General features: G+C 39.8%; 1 protein-coding gene across 12 annotated transcripts in view; it reads left to right on the forward strand.

The window, feature by feature from the left end:
- RYR2 (ryanodine receptor 2) overlaps positions 1-22,199 on the forward strand; it is a 749,188-nt gene that overhangs the window by 191,454 nt on the left and 535,535 nt on the right. For all 12 annotated transcript variants that reach the window (XM_046026812.1, XM_046026816.1, XM_046026818.1 and 9 more), the window contains exon 2: positions 8,957-9,076. In XM_046026812.1, coding sequence (XP_045882768.1) covers positions 8,957-9,076 — 120 coding nt within the window. The remainder of the gene's footprint in view (positions 1-8,956; positions 9,077-22,199) is intronic.

Here is a 22,199-nt window from a genome sequence, read left to right on the forward strand (position 1 = left end):
CTTCACTGATTTGTTTTCAGAGCAGAAATTCTCTGGAATCCTCCCAGAGAGTTATACCTCCAGGTAAACGTCCCCTTGCCTTCTTTCTTAAAGATGATGACTTTTTGCACCTTTCTTTTACATGTGGGAGCTGGAGCTCACCCCAAACCCCGCTACAGTGATGACGGTGATGGACCTTCTCTCGTGCAAATTTGCTTATGTTTTTCATTTATCAGTGAAGGCCTTTCCACGCTGACTGAAAGCACAGAGTTTCTCTGTTGTACGAATTTTTTAGTGTGAATAAGTGTTAGCCCTCTGGCTGATGTCTTCCCCATAATCTTTGTATTCATAGAGTCTTTCCCCCTGTGTAGTTCTCTGGTGTCTCTATAGGGGTGTGCTGAGGCCTAGCGCTCTTCTGTATTCATTGCATTTATAGGATTTCTCTCTACTGCGAAGTCTCTGATGTTATCTAGGGACAGAGTATGCATTACAGGCTGTGCCACAGACATTTCAATGTATTTTTACTGGTGTGAATTTAAAAATGTACTTTTTAGGGCTGAATGAGGACTGAAGGCTTTTATACCAAGAATATAGTCATAGAGTATCTCCCTGTCTGAGTTTCCGGGTGGGCATAAAGGTTAAATCCTTAGTTGGAGGCTATTCTGCCTTCATTTTATTTATAGGGTTTCTCTCTAGTGTGACAATTTTATTTTGGTCCAGTTGTACAACCATTTCTGAAATAGTAGCTGTCTGGATTTTTTTTTTTATATAATTTGTCAGCAACTCCTGCTACTTCTACCTTAATATACTATGTTCAAATTGTTGTGTCTGTAGTAGGGTCTCAGTAAACATAGGTGATGACCTGCAATTTGCATGCTTATCATTGGCATAATTTCAGTTGGCGGGTTTGATTAATTGGCATCAGCACCCCAACATCACGGTTCATATTTCATTTCCCAAGATATATTAACTGCGAGGAACCGCATGAAGCACAGATTTCCCTGCTAGCTCTTTAGTTTATGAATCACAGTCAAATACATACCACATGGATATCGTGATCAGTGACCCAGCAGAGTGCTGCTTTCAGAGTCTATGGTGATTGGTCACTGCACCTCTGGTTTTCGTGTCCCACACAGACCACACCTGTGCAGTTGCATTAATTATCTCCTCATCTCCCTGTGATCCAGGCTTCGGGCATTTCCCAAGCATGGGTAAGTGGGATTGGCCAACAAAGATGAAAGTGCAGTAGAGAAAAAGTAGGAATGCTGGAAATGAAATTCTGATGGAACATTAGTGGATTCGTAGAGGCAGTGGGAGTGGGAGTATGGACAAGTTTGCCCCTTGAGAAATCATAGACGTGCAGCCAGAGGGCCCGGGTGAAGGCGACCTTGTTGACATAAATGAGGAACATGGTTGTGACAAAGAGGTTGGAGAAGTCCCAGAGGAAGTGATACCGGTTAAGAAATTCACATTAAACTCTGAAAATGCTGGAGAGTGATCCAAATGTAGGTATAAGACCATTTGCCAAGACGCTGAGGAGATGCTCCTTCCAGAAGGAGAGTTATATAATGAGAAGGATAAGGCAGGCCCCGCTCAGACTGCTCTGGATAAGGGTTTTACAAAGAACAAAACACCTTAATCTCTGTGTTCTTAATGTTTAGGTTATAGGAGACTAAATATTTGACTTTTTCCCCATTTTTGGTACTTTCATAACTGATAGAGTTTTTAACGTTTGGACAAAAATTTTCTAAGGATCATAGAACTGTCATAAACAATATTTCCGAACATTGCTTGGCACAGTCATTTTTACGGTTGTGCTAATGAGCACACTGAGGATAGTCTGTATTTTTTAAAATGAATGAATATAAATTCAGTGCAAGGCCAAAAATAGGGGCTTTTTTTTTTTTTAAATTGTGTTAACTCATTTGCTCTGATAACCACATGTTTGCTGTAAGAAAAACACATAATAGAGATAACATTTTATTGGGCCATTTGCCAGAAAAGCCAGATGCGATGATGATGTAAAGGAGACAAATTTGTGGCCACTTACCACAGTTCCTGGAATATAGGAGGCACTTGATAAATGCAGCATGTGTCTGGAATTGGCTCACTTCAGTCCACCTCCAATGCTACACCCTCGTCTGAATCATCTTCTCTCCCCTGAATGGCTGACGTCACCTACTTCAGGTCCCTGTGCTGCCTCCTTGTCTCCCTGGATTTAGTACAGCACCCAGTGGCCCCCCATTTCCTCAGCAGAAGCTAAAGATCTGACTCTGGGCTCAAGGCCTTTCATGGTCTGGCCCCACCCATTAGCTTCCACCCTCTTCCCTCTGACTGCTCTGTTCCAGCCACAAGAACATCCTCAGTTTCCTTGACCCTGCTGGATGCCTTCCTGCCTTAGGGACTTTCTTTGGCCATTCCTCAACCTGCAGTGTCTGTTCTCCTTCCCTGTTTCAAGTCTTGCTTGGAACTCATCCCCTCAATGAGGCGTGACCGTTCTATTTATAATTTCAACCTTCCTACCGCAGCAACACTCTTGATGCCTCTCCCACTGTTCCATTTTTTTTTCACAGAACTTTAATGTAATTTACAGATCTATTGTGTTTTTGTTTATTGTCCCTCTTCCCCTACCAGAATGTAGGCATAATGGATTCAGGGATCTTTGATCTATAAAGTGATTTATCTCAAGTGCTTGGGATATATTCTATTACATACTAGATCCTCAGTAAATATTTATTAAATGATAAGTGAATGTCTGAAAGAAGCTACTGCTGTTGTTTGATAATTATTTCCCATGTACTATTCCAGCAGACTTGGCAGCATTTGTTTTAGAAATCATGTCTTATTTACTCATCACAGAATTGCCTGGAATGCAGCATTAATCTCTGTTCTAAAGCATTGTCAGGTCACAGGAAGAGTACAAGAGCATTTAACAAAGGGAATTCCATCCAGCATATATTTATGGAGCATTTGCTATATCTGAGTTGGGTGATGTGATTGCCTTGGGTTTTAACTGAAGCACTTTTCTCTTTTTCTTTTTAGAGTGATGTGTATGCTTGTGTATGCATGGGATGGGGAGGGGCAGAGAGAGAGATGAGAACAAGAGAAAGAATCCCAAGCAGGCTCCATGTTTAGTGCAGAGGAGGGACTCAATCCCATGACCATGAGTGACGACCTGAATCAAAACCAAAAGTTGGACACTTAACCGACTGAGCCACACAGGCATCCCCAAAACAGTTATTTTCAGTGGACCCCTGGTTTCCTTAGAATTCAATCCAACCCGCTTCACCAACAGCCATAGGATGCAATACATATAGTGAGCTTTTTAAATTGGAGTCAGTTTTGTGGAAAAATTATTACCTAACCAAGGGAGAAGACAAGTTCTGGAAGGTATAGACGTGGATAAACATTTCAAAAGACAATCATCATAAGGGTCTAAGAAGAGTCCCTGGTGTGATTTGAGGGACTTCCTAATGACCCGAGTTACGAAGAACATTTCTTGACTTACCAAGAGGACGATATGTTTGATTTGCTTAGATGGCATATGGAAAGAGTTGTAACCAAAGTTTTATTATGTTTATGGGGAAATGAGGGACTGGACTAATTCCCCCCTCCCCCAGTAATCTCATTGGGTTTTACATTGATGCTACAGGTGCTTACAATTCATTAAAATTTGTCACAAAGGGGCGCCTGGGTGGCTCAGTGGTTTAAGCCGCTGCCTTCGGCTCAGGTCATGATCTCAGGGTCCTGGGATCGAGTCCCACATCGGGCTCTCTGCTCGGCGGGGAGCCTGCTTCCCTCTCTCACTCTCTCTGCCTGCCTCTCTGCCTACTTGTGATCTCTCTCTGTCAAATAAATACATAAAATCTTAAAAAAAAATTTGTCACAAATATAATAAGATCAGCAATTGTCCTCAAATGCTGCCCTATTTCCTGGCTGAATATGACCAGAAAAATCACTTAATGGGATCATACCATGCTAACTTTAATTGGAAAGGTAGGGTCTTTGTAAAGAGCAAGTCAATTTTGTCAGTATGGAAGCACATTTATGAGCAATCCAAAGGTGGATTAAGGTAATCATTTACTGAGTATGTTACATTTGCCCAGTGCAGTGTTAAGTGCTGTAATTCAATAATATCATTATGTAGTAAGTTATGTAAAGTGAAAGAATATAGTGGTATAGGAGCTCAAAACAAAGGAACTGAAAAAGCCTTGTGGGTCATGGAAGGCCCACCTCAGGAATGGATGCTTGAGTTAAGATTTGAAAGATGAATATGTCTTTAGCTAGAGCAGGGAGAAAGGGTTTAAAGTATGTGCAAACTCCGGTAGGAGCAGAGGAATGAAGGAAGGTTGGTTGGAGGAAATGTTGGGCTGATACTGTCAATGCAGAGTGGGTCTTGTCGACTAGAGGAGTTTTTTGGTCTTTCCCCTCTGAGTAATGGAAAGCCATTAAAAGATTTCAAGTTAGGAAACATTATGGTCAGGTTGATTGGGTGACCTTGAGGTGAAGCACCACGGGAAGGGAATTTGCAGTGTGGAAAACTATTCAGTGGGGTTTGAAGTTAATAACCAAGAGGTGACGGTAAATGGTATGATGAGAAGTTGATGGATTTGGCATAGGATTCACAGGACTTTGGGGAATTGTAAGCCAGAGAGCATTCTCTCTGAAGTACTATTTATTTTCACAAAGTTCATAAAGTTTCTCCTAGAATATTTTTTCACAATTAATTTCATTCAAAATTTGTAAAAAAAAAAACAAAAAACAAAAACAAAACAACAACAACAACAAAAAAATCAAGTACTTCCATTTCTTCCAGTTTGTTTTATATGAAATGGACAATGGTATAAGTTCCAGCGTTTCGAGGAAAGTTCTGGTATCTTATTATGCTAGTCATTCCCAGTTAATGAACAGACTTTGAAATTTAAAAAAATAATGAAATAATAGAATGTAGGCAGAATAGACTTTTGTAGCATTTTGGCTATGGAATATGATTTCTTGAGTTGAATCAAAATTTGTCACCCTAGATAATAGACCTAAGACATGGACTCAAAAAAAACAAGAATACTGAAAGGTAAATATTTAAGGAAGATTTTATACTTTTTACGGGCTAAGTCTGGAAAAGTGAGGGCCATTGTGTGCATTTTGGCACTCAGGTGCACCAACAGCAGGCACAATTAAAATGTGAAGATGGGAAATGAGAGGAGCCTGGACCTCAGGCAAGGTGGCAGAGACTAATTCAGAAGCTTTATGACCCAAGAGACACAGTGTATATAGCCTTTATTGTTCTGTTACCTTAACAGAATTAACTCTCTGGAGTCCCAACAGGATGAGGCTGTGCGTATTAGTCTTTGCTCTTGGAATAGAAAAGAGATTTCGTGTGTGTGTGTGTGTGTGTGTGCGCACCTGTATCCATATGCACACATGTATATGTTGGCAAAAACCAGATTTACTGCACATGGGTTATAATAAATCAAAAAGCTGCTCATCACGACTTCTCCAATGCATAGCCAGTAGGCTCTCGAGCCAGCATGGTTCTGGAGAAAAATGGTGCTTCGAGATGATTGATGAGTTAATTAAAGGGAACCGGCAGGTATTTATGAACTGGTGTTTGGTCCATCCAATGCTCAGCATATTTTACTTTCTGTCAGAAAGGAACCCTCTGCTCTGGAATATACAATCACAACAGCTCCCAGGTAAACTGGAAAAAGCGTGATAAGTGCATCAGGCTCGGTGCTGTCATTCAAAGTGGAATCATGATATTGCACGTTGTAGTTAGAGCCCCTCTCCTTGGTGGTGGGGCAGAGTGCTCTTGAACTTAATGTTGCTTCGTGGCCAGGCACTCCATCACACAGTGTTGACGCGCTAGATTGAAGCGACACTTTGCACAAGTGAGTTGGTTTTATAAACCTAGTAGGGTAGTTCAGTGTGTTACTTATATCAGTTCCCTTCCCTAATATGGTTGGGATGGACCACATATCAAGGACCATCTGCAAGTGTGCTCTTCTTTCTGGTTCTGTCCAAAGTATATGGACTTATTTTAATGCACAGCTACTACTGATTGCCTCCAAGCTCTTACAAGAGACTACTGACATGTCTCCTGGCATCTCTCCCCTTTCTGGGACCCACTGGGGATCCTAGCTTCTCAGATCACTGGTTCAAAATCCAGGATCAGCCCCACGCAAGCCCAACAGAAACAGAATCAGCATTTCCCACAGGTGATAGGATCCATATTAAAGACTGAGAAGTACTTTTCTAGCCAATAAACGTAGTAAAAAAAAAAAAAATCAGCTGAGCCATCTAGAAGCATCGTGGGGCCAAGGACTCTTAGATTCAGATAAATTAGGTTGAATGATTAGTGCCTGGAGATATGTATAATCAGCTGGCTCTGTGAGCATCAAGTTACCTTGAGTCTCCTTGTCCTCATCTGTATGAGTGTGGATAATCTCTACATCACGGGATGTGGGGAAGAGTAAATCCGTTAATGCCAGGACCAATACACACTGTGCTTCTTGGCCAATACGACGTGCCCCGTCTTCTCTTGGGGGTTTCCTCTGTAGTACTGTTGTCGCCTGTCCTTTATCTTTTTATTTTCTCTTAATTCTCATTCCCAGACTATCTTTAATGAGTGCATGAAAGTAATTATTTACTAAATGGAATTTAGATGGTCTCCAACATCCAGGGGAGCCCATCTTACCCAAGAGTGCAGTTTGCATGCTCGAGTTAGTTCCAGAGGGGGAATGAGACAAGGTAGTAAGAGACTGGGGGGATTTGGTAAGCCATGGAGCACATCAGCACAATCCGGTTCTTGGTTATTAGGCTGCGTATTTGGAAAACAATATCTTTGATGTTGCAGATTATATAAGCAACAAAAACCCTTCATTATTTTTATTATAGCCATGCTGAGCATGAATTAATATTCATATATACTCGTTACATGAAAGTAATGCTTTTTTTTTTTAAGCGGATGACTTCTTAAATGTAGCAGTTGAGTGTTCACTGGAAATTAATGAGCACCTGGAGGGAGAGTGGGGAGGTGATTATTAAGAGATTGGACTTTGCCTGTGACTGGTGCTGTAAGCCAGCTATTAGGTATTGCTGCACCATATAGGAAATAAAGCAAGTACATAGCATGATAAAGGTTTTAAATGCAGACTGGAGTTGTACTTTTCCACTGGAGACAGCATATTCTTTGGGTTAACCTGAAAGGCTTGTTTTCAGCTTTTGAATTTTCTGTAAGATTTTTTTTTTAAGATTTTATTTATTTATTTGAGAAAGAGGCAGTGAGAGGGCGCATGAGAGAGAGCATGAGAGGTGAGAAGGTCAGGGAGATGCAGATTCCCCTTGGACAGGGAGCCCGATGTGGGATTCGATCCCAGGACTCCGGGATCATGACCCGAGCTAAAGGCAGTCGCTTAACCAACTGAGCCATCCAGGCGCCCTCTGTAAGATTTTACTTACTTATTTTTATTTTATTTGCAAGAGAGCGTGAGAAAGAGTGAGAGAGCAGGAGCAGTGGGAAGAGGGAGAAGCAGGCTCCCTGCTGAACAGAGAGCCTGATGCGGGGCTTGATCCCAGGACCCTGAGATCATGACCTGAACCCAAGGCAGACGCATAACCAACTGAGCCACCCAGGAGCCTCTCTGCTTTTGAATTTTTACCACATCTCATCACCCCCGCTCTGCCGTTCTTCCATAATGGGGGTCTTCTAGGATAGACTTCTTGGTCCCTTTTCTCTCCCATTCTAATGAAAAGGGTCAATGAATATATTTGTTCTTTGACTCCTTTGTTAAGTGTCCCAATTCTTTTGCATCTGAGATGTCAAAATACAAGTGGTTAGACTTTTCAGGCAGTTGTGACTTGACTTGTTAAAGTGAGATTTTTTGTTATTTATTTATTTTTACTTCTTTAAAAAAGATTTTATTTACTTATTTGACAGAGATCACAAATAGGCAGAGAGAGAGGGGAAGCAGGCTCCCCGCTGAGCAGGAAGACCGATGCAGGTCTTGATCCCAGGACCCTGAGATCACAACCTGAGCCGAAGGCAGAGGCTTAACCCACTGAGCCACGCAGGTACCCCAGATATTTTGTTTAAAAAGGACCATGATAGCTCCCAATTAATTGTCTGTTTAGCATCTTCTGCGTATCCGTCCCTGTGTGACTCCTTTATCTCGTCATCTTAGAGATTCAGTGCTTGGTCTAGGGTCTTTGACCTGCAGATGGCAGAGCCCGGATGGCCGGTCCGGCTGTTGCTGAGTCTCAAGGTCATGCTTCTTGCAGTCCTCATGCTGCCTACACGGAGTTGTCCCATTTATCATCTCTTCCCTTGTGTAACTCATCCCGTACCACTGCATAGTTCATTGGGAACCAGTGGGGATTTCACAGGACTGAACTGGGAGACCCTCTCGGCACATTTTTAAGCAACCGAGGCTCATTTCAAATGTGGACAAGGGGCCAATGTGTGGATGAGCCGAGATGACTTTTCAGGTCACTGTGAACCCAGGTGTTCTGTTCTTGACCTGGCCGCCTGAGCTGGTTTTGGAGCGCTGTGTGTGCCTGCTGTTGGAACGGGGCTGGTCCTGATGATGCTTGATGTCAGATGGTTGCTTGGTCATTTCGATGATTAAAACCGTGAGTGAGAGTGCTAATGTGGAGAGTCTGTAGTTTATCGCTCCTCCTGTGGGTTGCGTGTGCGGATCAGTAATGCTAGTGAGGAAGCTGTTGACTGCCTGAGTGGTAATCACCTCTTTCTCCTCCTTCCATCCAGTTGCGTTTTTTTTTTTTTTTTTTTTAAACAAGGAAAAATTCTCTAGGGATCGATTCTGTAGAATTTTTTTGAGAAGTTGTTGATACATTTTTAATAGGGGCTAAAATTTTTAATTTTTAAGAGGCACTAAAATCCTAGTCTTCTAGGTCTGATTTAGACTGTCTAGGCATGTCAAACCTCACTTCCCTTTTCTCTTTGCCTCCCCCTCTGCAGGATGACGAGGTGGTTCTGCAGTGTACCACAACCATCCAGAAAGAGCAACAGAAGCTGTGTTTGGCCGCAGAAGGGTTTGGCAACCGGCTTTGTTTCTTGGAGTCCACTTCAAATTCCAAGGTGGGATAAAGCCTTTCGAGGCCTTCCAGATATTCGGGTTTTACTAGTGGTACTGAAGTTATGTGTGGGCACTCTGTTATTGTCTGTGGAACGGATAAACTGAAGGGGATTTAAAAAATGTGCTTATTACTCATTAAGCAAATTTCTAGTCGAGCCCTTCCTTTTTGCATGCAAGTCAGGTAAGTTTGTTGACAAGAATGAGACCGAGCTCTCATCCCCATGGTGTTTATGTCCTAGTGGAAAAGTAAACAAGTAAATGAGTGGTATGATTTTGGAACTCAGGGCTATGGAGAAAGCAGAATGATGGGGTATAGAGTGATGGGGCAAGGGCTCCCCCTTTCCTAAAAGGTATTTGGGAAAGGCTTTCTGAGGCAGTGATACTCAAGAAGTGAGAGAGAGTGAGCAGTCCTTAGTCTCTTGGAACATTCCAGAAAGAGGAGCCACGTAATGCAGGGGTCCTCAGTTAGTTTCCCTCAACTGGAACTGGTCATGGAGGCCTTCCAGGCCATGGCCAGGAGGGGAGGTATCGCTCTAGGATGAAGGGAGGCCATTGGAACCAGTGAACGGTGCAATTTGATTTAGCCATTGCTTTGTGACTGGAGGATGTTGAGAGAACAAGCCTGGAAGCAGGGAGATGGAGATCTGGATGGCAACTGCTGGTTCTTCAGACTAGAGTGATGGTGGGGGACCTGGGGGGGATTGACAACATGCCTTGCAGATGTAGCCGATGTGCTAAAGGATCAGACTGTGTGGATGAAGGGAAAGAGGCAGATGTCTGATGGGTGGGAAGTCAACCAGAAATCAGTCCATGTAGTCATCCTTTGTGCAGTACTTTCTGGTCTCTGGAGTCCTTGGACAGGCAGTCTCATTCAGCTGCTGCAGTAAGAGTGTGACAGTAAGAACTGTCAAATCCACTGTACACATGGAACATGGGAAGCAAATAGAGGTCAGGTGCTGTACCTAATATGGTTAATGGGACTCAAAGCCACAGTGTTAGCATTGGTTTTCCATGCTTACATCTCGGCCTTTTGGCTGCAAATCCCTGATTCTTTCCTTTATACCACAGTACCTCTTTGGTTATTCTGTGAAACAGTGCTGAGCAATGTATACATAGGATTCATTTATTATAATAATTCCATGCCAAGTAACATGATTCACATTATAATAGTGGGTGGCAAAACATTATGCGTTTTACAGCCCTGCCTAGATTTATTTTTGATTCGACAAGTGTTGATTGAGCGTTCTCTTTGTTCAAATTACGGCATTAGATGTTAGTTGTGAGAAGTGTTTTTAAGAGGAAAATATTAAGCGTTTTAACATTGAGCACACCCCCCGTAGTTTCTGAGATTCTGTGGTGCATAGAACCAGGCACACCATTTAGCTAGCTGGTGTTTGATTTTCACATTATGGTGAACGCTGTGTTGGCGATTGTTCTCTCGTTCCTGTAATGTAAGACGGGGGTCTCCATATTAAAAACAAATGCTCCTGATGTGTGGTAGGCATTTCATGTGTCACTGAAGCCACTGATGAGGCTAGGTATCCATTTAAACTGGTTCCTTCCTGGGAGGAATACTTGACGCTCTCATTGTTAACTCATGATGAGCTCGTGAGCCAACCATTTTGACCATTTTTGTTGTCATCCTCTTGTATTCTTTTCTGGTGTCTTTGAAAATGTGCATGTGGAATGAGATACGGGGATTGTTTATCAAACATAGAATGAATAGCAGTTGATGTCCAGTAAACCTATTTGAACTTTTATTTTTTTTTGTGAGTACTTACAACATAAATACACTCTTACTTGAAAACCCCAACTATGTCATTGTTTTTTCCCCGTATTTCCACTTGGCTTTGTTACGTCCTTCCTGTACTTCTCAGCTGGTTGAAATGCTGCTTGTCCTTCAAAGCCTTTTTTCAAATAGTCTCTTTTCTGGGTTGCTTCTTTCCAAGATCCCTGAGTTCTGTTCTCTGCGTTTCTAACGTACTTTGTTATACTTTTGTTAAGTTGCCAGGTGGGCTTAATTCTGTATAATCCACACCAGCTTCTCACCTGCTCTCAGATACATACACCAGCTTCTGAATCCCTGAGGAGCAGAGCATTTCTCCTTTATTTTCTTCTCTTATTGCTTAGTACCAGGCACAGTGCCTTGAACCTAGTAAGTCATCCACAAAATTAAGTGGACCATTAGGTTTGAAAGGGGACCACTACTCTTAGCCCAATTATATCTTCTATAGACTTTTAATTGTTTTGTAATTAGAGTGTCAAAACTCGATCTCATTCATGTTTAAAGTATGTAAACCTAGGTCCAGATGTGTTTTGTGCGGATACATGTGGATTTGATTTTCATTGGTGGGAAATGGGAAATGGTCCTTTTCTCCCCACCTCTCAAGTTTGTTGTCTCCTGCATTTATTAAAAAGGTGGAGAGAATAAAGTTGCTGGTGGTGAGTGGTCTTAAGACATTAAAAATGTCTTAAGCTACAGAATCTTTTAATCAAAGGCAGGACTACCTTTCTCAGAAGACTGTTTCATGTTCTTGGACATCTCTTCATGCTGATTTCTGCCTGAGACAGGATGGTTCATAACTCTAGCATAGGTTTTCGTGCAGAATGTGTAAACATCAAATCTGATGATATCTTTCAGTTAGTCGTTTGTAAATTATAATCGTGGATACTTTGCATTCTTTATATGAATGTCTTTTCATTTTCTGTCTTTTACGATTGAGATGTTGGGCTTTTGCTACCAGAAACCTAGTCACTTGTTATCACTAAAAGTTTGAGAGAAAATGAGAAGTTATCATAGAGGCATAGATTTTCATCTCCACCAATCTTGACAGAAAAGCAGGCAGAGCTCAGAAGATAGCAGAACCGCCCCCCCACCCCCGCAACACACACACAGACAACATAAGATCTAGAATAAACTAGATGACATGTTATCCTCACACAGGGTGTACAGACATGTACTGAAAGAAGTGGAGGAAAGGCAGCCTGGTTTCTGTTGTGTCCAAAAACCAGTTACATGGACTCCTGGGGGACATGGTGGGCCAGTGCAGAAAAAGCAGCTGAAATGAGGAGGGGATGAGGGAGACATGGTAAAGATGAACCAATATTTCTGGAGCAGTCTCAGCCTATGACTTTTGAAACAAACCTTTTAAATCTAGATTGTATCTAGATTCAAATCTAGATTGGCCTGGATTTGAGGAGAAAAGATTTAGAATCAAGTATGGATTGAGTAGGGGCAAAGGATAGAGAAGTATCAGGTAAAATGGGGTGAGGGAAATAGGGCCAACGGATCTCATAGAGGAATCACTGTGTTTTGAATACTGGGTGAAAACAAGAGAAGAAGTTACTCTGTAGCAACGTAGCTACAGAAGCTATGCTGACCCACCCTCCTTTTCTGTGAGAAAGCTCCTTCCAGTTTATCTGCTATGTCTTTATTGCCTGTGGATAGAATTCTGCTCCTGCTTGGTGTCTTTTTTTTTTTTTTCTTTTTATTTTATTTTATAAAATATATACCTATGTATACTGCACATATATATTATATATACATAATTATATCATGTTCTATACATAATTATACAATATATGAAATCATTATATATACATATATAATTACATAAATTATGTGTAATATATTTTACATAGTACATATAATGATAGTGTACACGTATACATATAATTATACTACATATAAAACCATTATGTATACATATATAATTATATTTAATATGTGTAACTTATGTGTAATAATGAATAAAGTAATCTAATATATATTTATCTACATAATTATTTGAAGTTATCTTTTATATATAATTATATATATATAATATAAATATAAATATTATATTATTATATTATAATATATAAATAATATATGATATATTATATATAATATTAATAATATTAATATATAATAATAATACTATATAATATATAATATTATTAATATATAATATATTATATATGATATAATATATTATATCATATATATTATATAATATATAATGTATATTATATATATATAATATAATATATAATGTATATTATATATATATAATATATATATTATAATATATAATATATATAATATGTATATCATATATATGACAGAATATATATCATATATATCATATATTATATCATATATATATTATATAATATATATATACATATAATATATTATATTTATATTATTACACATAAGTTACACATATTAAATATAATTATAATATAATATAATATTATATAATTATAAATATATATTATATAATTATAATTATATAATCTATATAATCTAATATATAATTATATATTAATAAATATATAATTAATAATTATATAATATATAATAATATAATATATTATTATATAATATATAATATTATATATAAAATTATGTGCATAATATTATATATAATTTTATATATAATTCATATATGTATATGGAATTTTGTATGTCAAATAAAAATTTCATATGTCAAAAAGGAGCATAATAATGTTATAGGGACTACAGGTCCACCAGACTTAACTGTTTACATGATGTTCCAGAATGAACTAAAATTTAGTGAAGAGCGGTGCTCTGAGGGAACAGCATAGATTATAAACTCAGAAATAAGGTGAGTAGAGAAGAGAAAGATTTGAAAAGAGGATGAAATTTTAAGTCACAGAGAAACCAACTTTAGAAATGGAGACTAAACTAGAAAGGACATGAGAGCATATAAACCCATGGTAATGCCTTAAGAATGAAAGAAAATGGAAAAGTGAAGACCTGATTAAAAAAAAAAGAAAAAAAATAAACACACAGACACACACACACACACATATATGTATATAATATAAAATCTCCAAAGGAAATGAAGAGATAAAACCATGTGGGAGACTTCCAGGTTCCTAGCCACCATGTAAGATGCTTGGAGGTCACCACTCTGTCCTTACAAGTAAAAAGTTGGGCAAAGTGAGAAATGAACAGCCCTTCTTAGGTCCATGAGACAACAAAGTCACAGGGCACACTTGTACCCCCAAATCAGAGAGACTAACCGGCAGGTGCAGAGAATCCCGGCTCCCGTGAGCAGGAACCCGTGCTGGGTGGGAAAACCTGAAGTGGAACTGACGAGTTGCTGGAGGCTCAGTGTGGACAACTCTTAAGACATAGAAAATCCATGGGGATCCAGTTACGTAGGGGCTGCACGCTTCTGGGGTTTTTACCTCTTGGGGTTCTACCAGCTTCTCACAGTGAATACTGGAGAAAAATTCCCTTGTGCTTCTGTCAGGGAGAGGGAAGAAGAATCACTTTGAAATAATCCAGAGTATTATGTTCTTAACAAGGTCTGCCCTCCAGACACACTATTTTGCCAGAACTCAACCTGCTGGGATTGTATCAGTAACTAACCTAACCGGGAAAGGGAAATAGCCAACTCCAGCTACCTGTTCTTGTTACCCTGTCCCACCTAAGAGGAAGACACTGAGAAATGTGTGAAGTTCGCAGTCCAGAGGCACAGGCTCACTGGGAAACTGAGACTTAATAGAACCGTCAAACACTTCCTCCTCCCACACCTTGCCATCATTTTACTAAAGGCTTGTGTACAGCAATTCCCTTTATCCAAAACATCTTGTGTGGCTATCAAGAAGAAGGCAACAAACACAGTTGGAAGAGACAGAGCAGGGATTAGAACCAGACTCAGATATGGCAGCAGTGTGGGAATTATCAAACCAGGAATTTAAAACAACTATGATTAATATGCTAAAGACTCCACTTCATAAAACAGACAGCCTGCAAGAACAGATGGGCAATGTAAGCAGCGGTGGAATTCAGAGAAAGAAACAAGAAATGGTGGAGAACAAAAACACTGACAGAAATTAAGAATGCCTTTGATGGCTTATTATTAGACTGGACTTGGCAGAACAAAGAATCTGTGAATTTGAGGATATGTCCATAGAAATCTCCAAAACTGAAAAGTGTTTAAAAAAAAAAAAAAGGATTGGATTAAGAAAGAAAAAAAAAAAAGACAGAATATTCAGGAACCATAGGACAACTACGAAAGAGTTCTAGAAACATGAAGAAAGGAATAGAAGAAATAGTTGAAAGAATAATGACCGAGAATTTCTGCAAGTTGATGTCCAACGTCTAACCACAGATCCAGGAAGTTAAGACAATATCAAGAAGAATGAATGCAAATCCCCACTACATGTAGGCATATCATTTTCTAGGTATAGAAAATCAAACAAAAAACCCTGGAAGATGCTAGAGAAAAAAAATCTTACCTATAAGAGAGCAAAGATAAGAATTACATCCAATTTTTTAGAAATCCTGCAAGCAAGAAGAGAGTAAAATACTTAAAATGTTGGGAGGGAAAAGCTATCAACTTAGAATTCTGTATCCTATAAAACTGTCCTTTAGGAGTAAAGGAGAAATGACTTTCTCAGACAAACAAAAATTGAAGAAATTTGTTGTCAGTAGACCTGGCTTACAGGAAGTGTTGAAAAAAGCTCTTGAGCACGAAGGAAAGCTCAGAAACTTGAGTTTTCATAAAGGAAGGAAGGAACCATCGGTGACAGTAAAATTAAAGTTTTTTATTATTCTTATTCTTTTTTTTTTTTTAAAGTCTTTATTTAAAAAAATTTTTTTTAGATTATTTAGTTGAAAGAGCAAAAGAGCACACATGAACGGGGGTGGGAGGGTGCAAAGGCAGAGGGAGAAGCAGACTTCCCGCTGAGCAGGGAGCTCCTACCTGGGACTCCATTCCAGGACCCATGAAATCATGACCTGAGCAGAAGGTAGACGCTTAACTGAGTGAACCACCCAGGTGCTCCTGGAGATACATTGTTGAGGGAATGAGTGTATGCCATGTAACTATTCAAAAAAATGAAGGGAGTAGTACATCAAATACAGGATGGTAGTCTCTCTGCAGGGAGTTGGAAGGTTGGGAAAAAAGGAAGCACATTCTCAAAGAAGTATTGGGAAATTCTAGTTGTTAAGTTGAGTAATGGAGTCCCATGTGTTCATTTTGTTGGTATGCTCTTTTTTTTTTTTCCCCATTTTATTTATTTTTTTAGCGTAACAGTATTCATTCTTTTTGCACAACACCCAGTGCTCCATGCGAAACGTGCCCTCCCCATTACCCATCACCTGTTCCCCCAACCTCCCACCCCTGACCCTTCAAAACCCTCAGGTTGTTTTTCAGAGTCCATAGTCTCTTATGGTTCGCCTCCGCTCCCCAATGTCCATAGCCCGCTCCCCCTCTCCCAATCCCACCTCCCCCCAGCAACCCCCAGTTTGTTTTGTGAGATTAAGAGTCATTTATGATTTGTCTCCCTCCCAATCCCATCTTGTTTCATTTATTCTTCTCCTATCCCCCTACCCCCCCCATGTTGCTTCTCCATGTCCTCATATCAGGGAGATCATATGATAGTTGTCTTTCTCCGATTGACTTATTTCACTAAGCATGATACGCTCTAGTTCCATCCACGTCGTCGCAAATGGCAAGATTTCATTTCTTTTGATGGCTGCATAGTATTCCATTGTGTATATATACCACATCTTCTTGATCCATTCATCTGTGGATGGACATCTAGGTTCTTTCCATAGTCTGGCTATTGTAGACATTGCTGCTATAAACATTCGGGTACACGTGCCCCTTCGGATCACTATGTTTGTATCTTTAGGGTAAATACCCAGTAGTGCAATTGCTGGGTCATAGGGTAGTTCTATTTTCAACATTTTGAGGAACCTCCATGTTGTTTTCCAGAGTGGTTGGACCAGCTTGCATTCCCACCAACAGTGGAGGAGGGTTCCCCTTTCTCCACATCCTCTCCAGCATCTGTCATTTCCTGACTTGTTAATTTTAGCCATTCTGACTGGTGTGAGGTGATATCTCATTGTGGTTTTGATTTGTATTTCCCTGATGCCGAGTGACGTGGAGCACTTTTTCATGTGTCTGTTGGCCATCTGGATGTCTTCTTTGCAGAAATGTCTGTTCATGTCCTCTGCCCATTTCTTGATTGGATTGTTTGTTCTTTGGGTGTTGAGTTTGCTAAGTTCCTTATAGATTTTGGATACTAGCCCTTTATCTGATATGTCGTTTGCAAATATCTTCTCTCATTCTGTCAGCTGTCTTTTGGTTTTGTTAACTGTTTCCTTTGCTGTGCAAAAGCTTTTGATCTTTTTTTTTTTTCCATTTTATTTATTTTTTCAGCGTAACAGTATTCATTCTTTTTGCACAACACCCAGTGCTCCATGCAAAACATGCCCTCCCCATTACCCACCACCTGTTCCCCCAACCTCCCACCCCTGACCCTTCAAAATCCCAATAGTTCATTTTTGCCCTTGCTTCCCTTGCCTTTGCCGTTGTTCCTAGGAAGATGTTGCTGCGGCTGAGGTCGAAGAGGTTGCTGCCTGCATTCTCCTCAAGGATTTTGATGGATTCCTTTCTCACATTGAGGTCCTTCATCCATTTGGAGTCTATTTTCGTGTGTGGTGTAAGGAAGTGGTCCAATTTCATTTTTCTGCATGTGGCTGTCCAATTTTCCCAGCACCATTTATTGAAGAGGCTGTCTTTTTTCCATTGGACATTCTTTCCTGCTTTGTCGAAGATGAGTTGGCCATAGAGTTGAGGGTCGATTTCTGGGCTCTCTATTGTGTTCCACTGATCTATGTGTCTGTTTTTGTGCCAGTACCATGCTGTCTTGATGATGACAGCTTTGTAATAGAGCTTGAAGTCCGGAATTGTGATGCCACCAACTTTGGCTTTGTTCTTCAATATTCCTTTGGCTATTCGAGGTCTTTTCTGGTTCCATATAAATTTGAGGATTATTTGTTCCATTTCTTTGAAAAAAATGGATGGTATTTTGATAGGGATTGCATTAAATGTGTAGATTGCTTTAGGTAGCATAGACATTTTCACAATATTTATTCTTCCAATCCAGGAGCATGGAACATTTTTCCATTTTTTTGTGTCTTCCTCAATTTCTTTCATGAGTACTTTATAATTTTCTGTGTATAGATTCTTAGTCTCTTTGGTTAGGTTTATTCCTAGGTATCTTATAGTTTTGGGTAGAATTGTGAATGGGATTGACTCCTTAATTTCTCTTTCTTCAGTCTTGTTGTTGGTGTACAGAAATGCAACTGATTTCTGTGCATTGATTTTATATCCTGACACTTTACTGAATTCCTGTACAAGTTCTAGCAGTTTTGGAGTGGAGTCTTTTGGGTTTTCCACATATAGTATCATATCATCTGCGAAGAGTGATAGTTTGACTTCTTCTTTACCAATTTGGATGCCTTTAATTTCTTTTTGTTGTCTGATTGCTGAGGCTAGGACTTCTAATACTATGTTGAATAGCAGTGGTGATAATGGACATCCCTGCCGTGTTCCTGACCTTAATGGAAAAGCTTTCAGTTTTTCTCCATTGAGAATGATATTTGCGGTGGGTTTTTCATAGATGGCTTTGATAATATTGAGGTATGTGCCCTCTATCCCTACACTTTGAAGAGTTTTGATCAGGAAGGGATGCTGTACTTTGTCAAATGCTTTCTCAGCATCTATTGAGAGTATCATATGGTTCTTGTTCTTTCTTTTATTAATGTGTTCTATCACATTGATTGATTTGCGGATGTTGAACCAACCCTGCAGCCCTGGAATAAATCCCACTTGATCGTGGTGAATAATCCTTTTAATGTACTGTTGAATCCTATTGGCTAGTATTTTGGCGAGAATTTTTGCGTCTGTGTTCATCAAGGATATTGGTCTGTAGTTCTCTTTTTTGGTGGGATCCTTGTCTGGTTTTGGGATCAAGGTGATGCTGGCCTCATAGAATGAGTTTGGAAGTTTTCCTTCCATTTCTATTTTTTGGAACAGTTTCAGGAGAATAGGAATGAGTTCTTCTTTAAATGTTTGGTAGAATTCCCCTGGGAAGCCATGTGGCCCTGGGCTTTTGTTTGTTTGGAGATTTTTGATGACTGTTTCAATCTCCTTACTGGTTATGGGCCTGTTCAGGTTTTCTATTTCTTCCTGGTTCAGTTGTGGTAGTTTATATGTCTCTAGGAATGTATCCATTTCTTCCAGATTGGCCAATTTGTTGGCGTAGAGTTGCTCATAGTATGTTCTTATAATTGTCTGTATTTCTTTGGTGTTAGTTGTGATCTCTCCTCTTTCATTCATGATTTTATTTATTTGGGTCCTTTCTCTTTTCTTTTTGATGAGTCTGGCCAGGGGTTTATCAATCCTATTGATTCTTTCAAAGAACCAGCTCCTAGTTTCATTGATTTTTTCTATTGTTTTTTTGGTTTCTATTTCATTGATTTCTGCTCTGATCTTTATGATTTCTCTTCTCCTGCTGGGATTAGGGTTTCTTTCTTGTTCTTTCTCCAGCTCCTTTACGCGTAGGGTTAGGTTGTGTACTTGAGACCTTTCTTGTTTCTTGAGAAAGGCTTGTACCGCTATATATTTTCCTCTCAGGACTGCCTTTGCTGTGTCCCACAGATTTTGAACTGTTGTGTTTTCATTATCATTTGTTTCCATGATTTTTTTCAATTCTTCTTTAATTTCCTGGTTAACCCATTCATTCTTTAGAAGGATGCTGTTTAGTCTCCATGTATTTGGGTTCTTTCCAGCTTTCGTCTTGTGATTGAGTTCTAGCTTCAGAGCATTGTGGTCTGAAAATATGCAGGGAATAATCCTAATCTTTTGATACCGGTTGAGACCTGATTTGTGACCCAGGATGTGATCTATTCTGGAGAAGGTTCCATGTGCACTAGAGAAGAATGTGTATTCTGTTGCTTTAGGATGAAATGTTCTGAATATATCTGTGATGTCCATCTGGTCCAGTGTGTCATTTAAGGCCTTTATTTCCTTGTTGATCTTTTGCTTGGATGATCTGTCCATTTCAGTGAGGGGAGTGTTAAAGTCCCCTACTATTATTGTATTATTATTGATGTGTTTCTTTGATTTTGTTATTAATTGGTTGATATAGTTGGCTGCTCCCACGTTAGGGGCATAGATATTTAAAATTGTTAGATCTTCTTGTTGGACAGACCCTTTGAGTAGGATATAGTGTCCTTCCTCATCTCTTATTATAGTCTTTGGCTTAAAATCTAATTGATCTGATATAAGGATTGCCACCCCAGCTTTCTTCTGATGCCCATTAGCATGGTAAATTGTTTTCCACCCCCTCACTTTCAATCTGGAGGTGTCTTCGCGTCTAAAATGAGTTTCTTGTAGGCAACATACTGATGGGTTTTGTTTTTTTATCCATTCTGATACCCTGTGTCTTTTGATTGGGGCATTTAGCCCATTAACATTCAGGGTAACTATTGAGAGATATGAATTTAGTGCCATTAGTAGCCTGTAAGGTGACTGTTACTGCATATTGTCTCTGTACCTTTCTGATCTACTACTTTTAGGCTCTCTCTTTGCTTAGAGGACCCCTTTCAATATTTCCTGTAGAGCTGGTTTGGTGTTTGCAAATTCTTTCAGTTTTTGTTTGTCCTGGAAGCTTTTGATCTCTCCTTCTATTTTCAATGATAGCCTAGCTGGATAGAGTATTCTTGGCTGCATGTTTTTCTCGTTGAGTGCTCTGAATATATCATGCCAGCTCTTCCTGGCCTGCCAGGTCTCTGTGGATAAGTCTGCTGCCAATCTAATATTTTTACCATTGTATGTTACAGACTTCTTTTCTCGGGCTGCTTTCAGGATTTTCTCTTTGTCACTAAGACTTGTCAATTTTACTATTAGGTGACGGGGTGTGGACCTATTCTTGTTGACTTTGAGGGGGGTTCTCTGCATCTCCTGGATTTTGATGCTTGTTCCCTTTGCCATATTAGGGAAATTCTCTCCAATGATTCTCTCCAATAGACCTTCTGCTCCCCTCTCTGTTTCTTCTTCTTCTGGAATCCCAATTATTCTAATGTTGTTTCGTCTTATGGTGTCACTTATCTCTCGAATTCTCCCCTCATGGTCCAGTAGCTGTTTGTCCCTCTTTTGCTTGGCTTCCTTATTCTCTGTCATTTGGTCTTCTATATCACTAATTCTTTCTTCTGCCTCATTGATCCTAGCAGTGAGAGCCTCCATTTTTGATTGCACCTCATTAATAGCTTTTTTGATTTCAACTTGGTTAGATTTTAGTTCTTTAATTTCTCCAGAAAGGGCTTTAATATCTCCAGAGAGGGTTTCTCTAATATCTTCCATGCCTTTTTCGAGCCCGGCTAGAATGTTCAGAATCGTCATTCTGAACTCTTGATCTGACATAGTACCAATGTCTGTGTTGATTAGGTCCCTAGCCTTCGGTACTGTCTCTTGTTCTTTTGTTTGTGGTGATTTTTTCCGCCTTGTCATTTTGTCCAGATAAGAGGATATGAAGGAGCAAATAAACTACTAATAGGGTGGCAAAGACCCCGGAAAAATGCGCTGTAACCAAATCAGAAGAGAACCCAAATTGTGGGGGGGAGAAAGGGGATAAAAAACAGGTTCTGAAAAAAAAAAAGAAAAAAAAAAGAAAAGAAAAAAATTTAAAAAATAAAACAAATAAAAAAATATAAAAAAGAAAGAAAATATATATATTTAGATGAACTAGTCAAAAAACGTTAAAAAAGAAAAGGGTAAAAGTTTTTAAAAAATTTAGCAGAAGAAGAAAAAAGAAAAAAGAAAAAAAAATTGAAAAAAGAAAAAAAAATTGAAAAAAGAAAAAAAAATTGAAGTAGCCGCAAGACTAAAGAATCACGGGGAGAAAGCCATGAGTTCCGTGCTTTGCGTTCTCCTCCTCTAGAATTGCTCTGCTGTCTTAGGAATTGAATCTGCTTTCTCCTTGATAGATGAACTTCGTCCTGGCTGGATATTTTGTTGATCTTCTGGGGGAGGGGCCTGTTGTAGTGATTCTCAAGTGTCTTTGCCCGAGGCGGGATTGCACCGCCCTTACCGGCGGCCGGACTAAGTAATCGGCTCGGGTTCGCTTTTGGGAGCTTCTGTTCCCTGAACGCTTTCCGTAGAGTTCTGGAGGACGGGAATGAAAATGGCGGCCTCCCAGTCTCCGGCCCGGAGGAGCCGAGAGCCTGGGGCCCCACTCCTCAGTGCGCCCCCAGAGGACAGCACCCAATCACTCCCGTATCCCCAGCCTCTAGCCGCGCTCCGAGCTCAC

This window comes from Meles meles, chromosome 13, assembly GCF_922984935.1.
Source record: "Meles meles chromosome 13, mMelMel3.1 paternal haplotype, whole genome shotgun sequence".
Taxonomy (NCBI): domain Eukaryota; kingdom Metazoa; phylum Chordata; class Mammalia; order Carnivora; family Mustelidae; genus Meles; species Meles meles.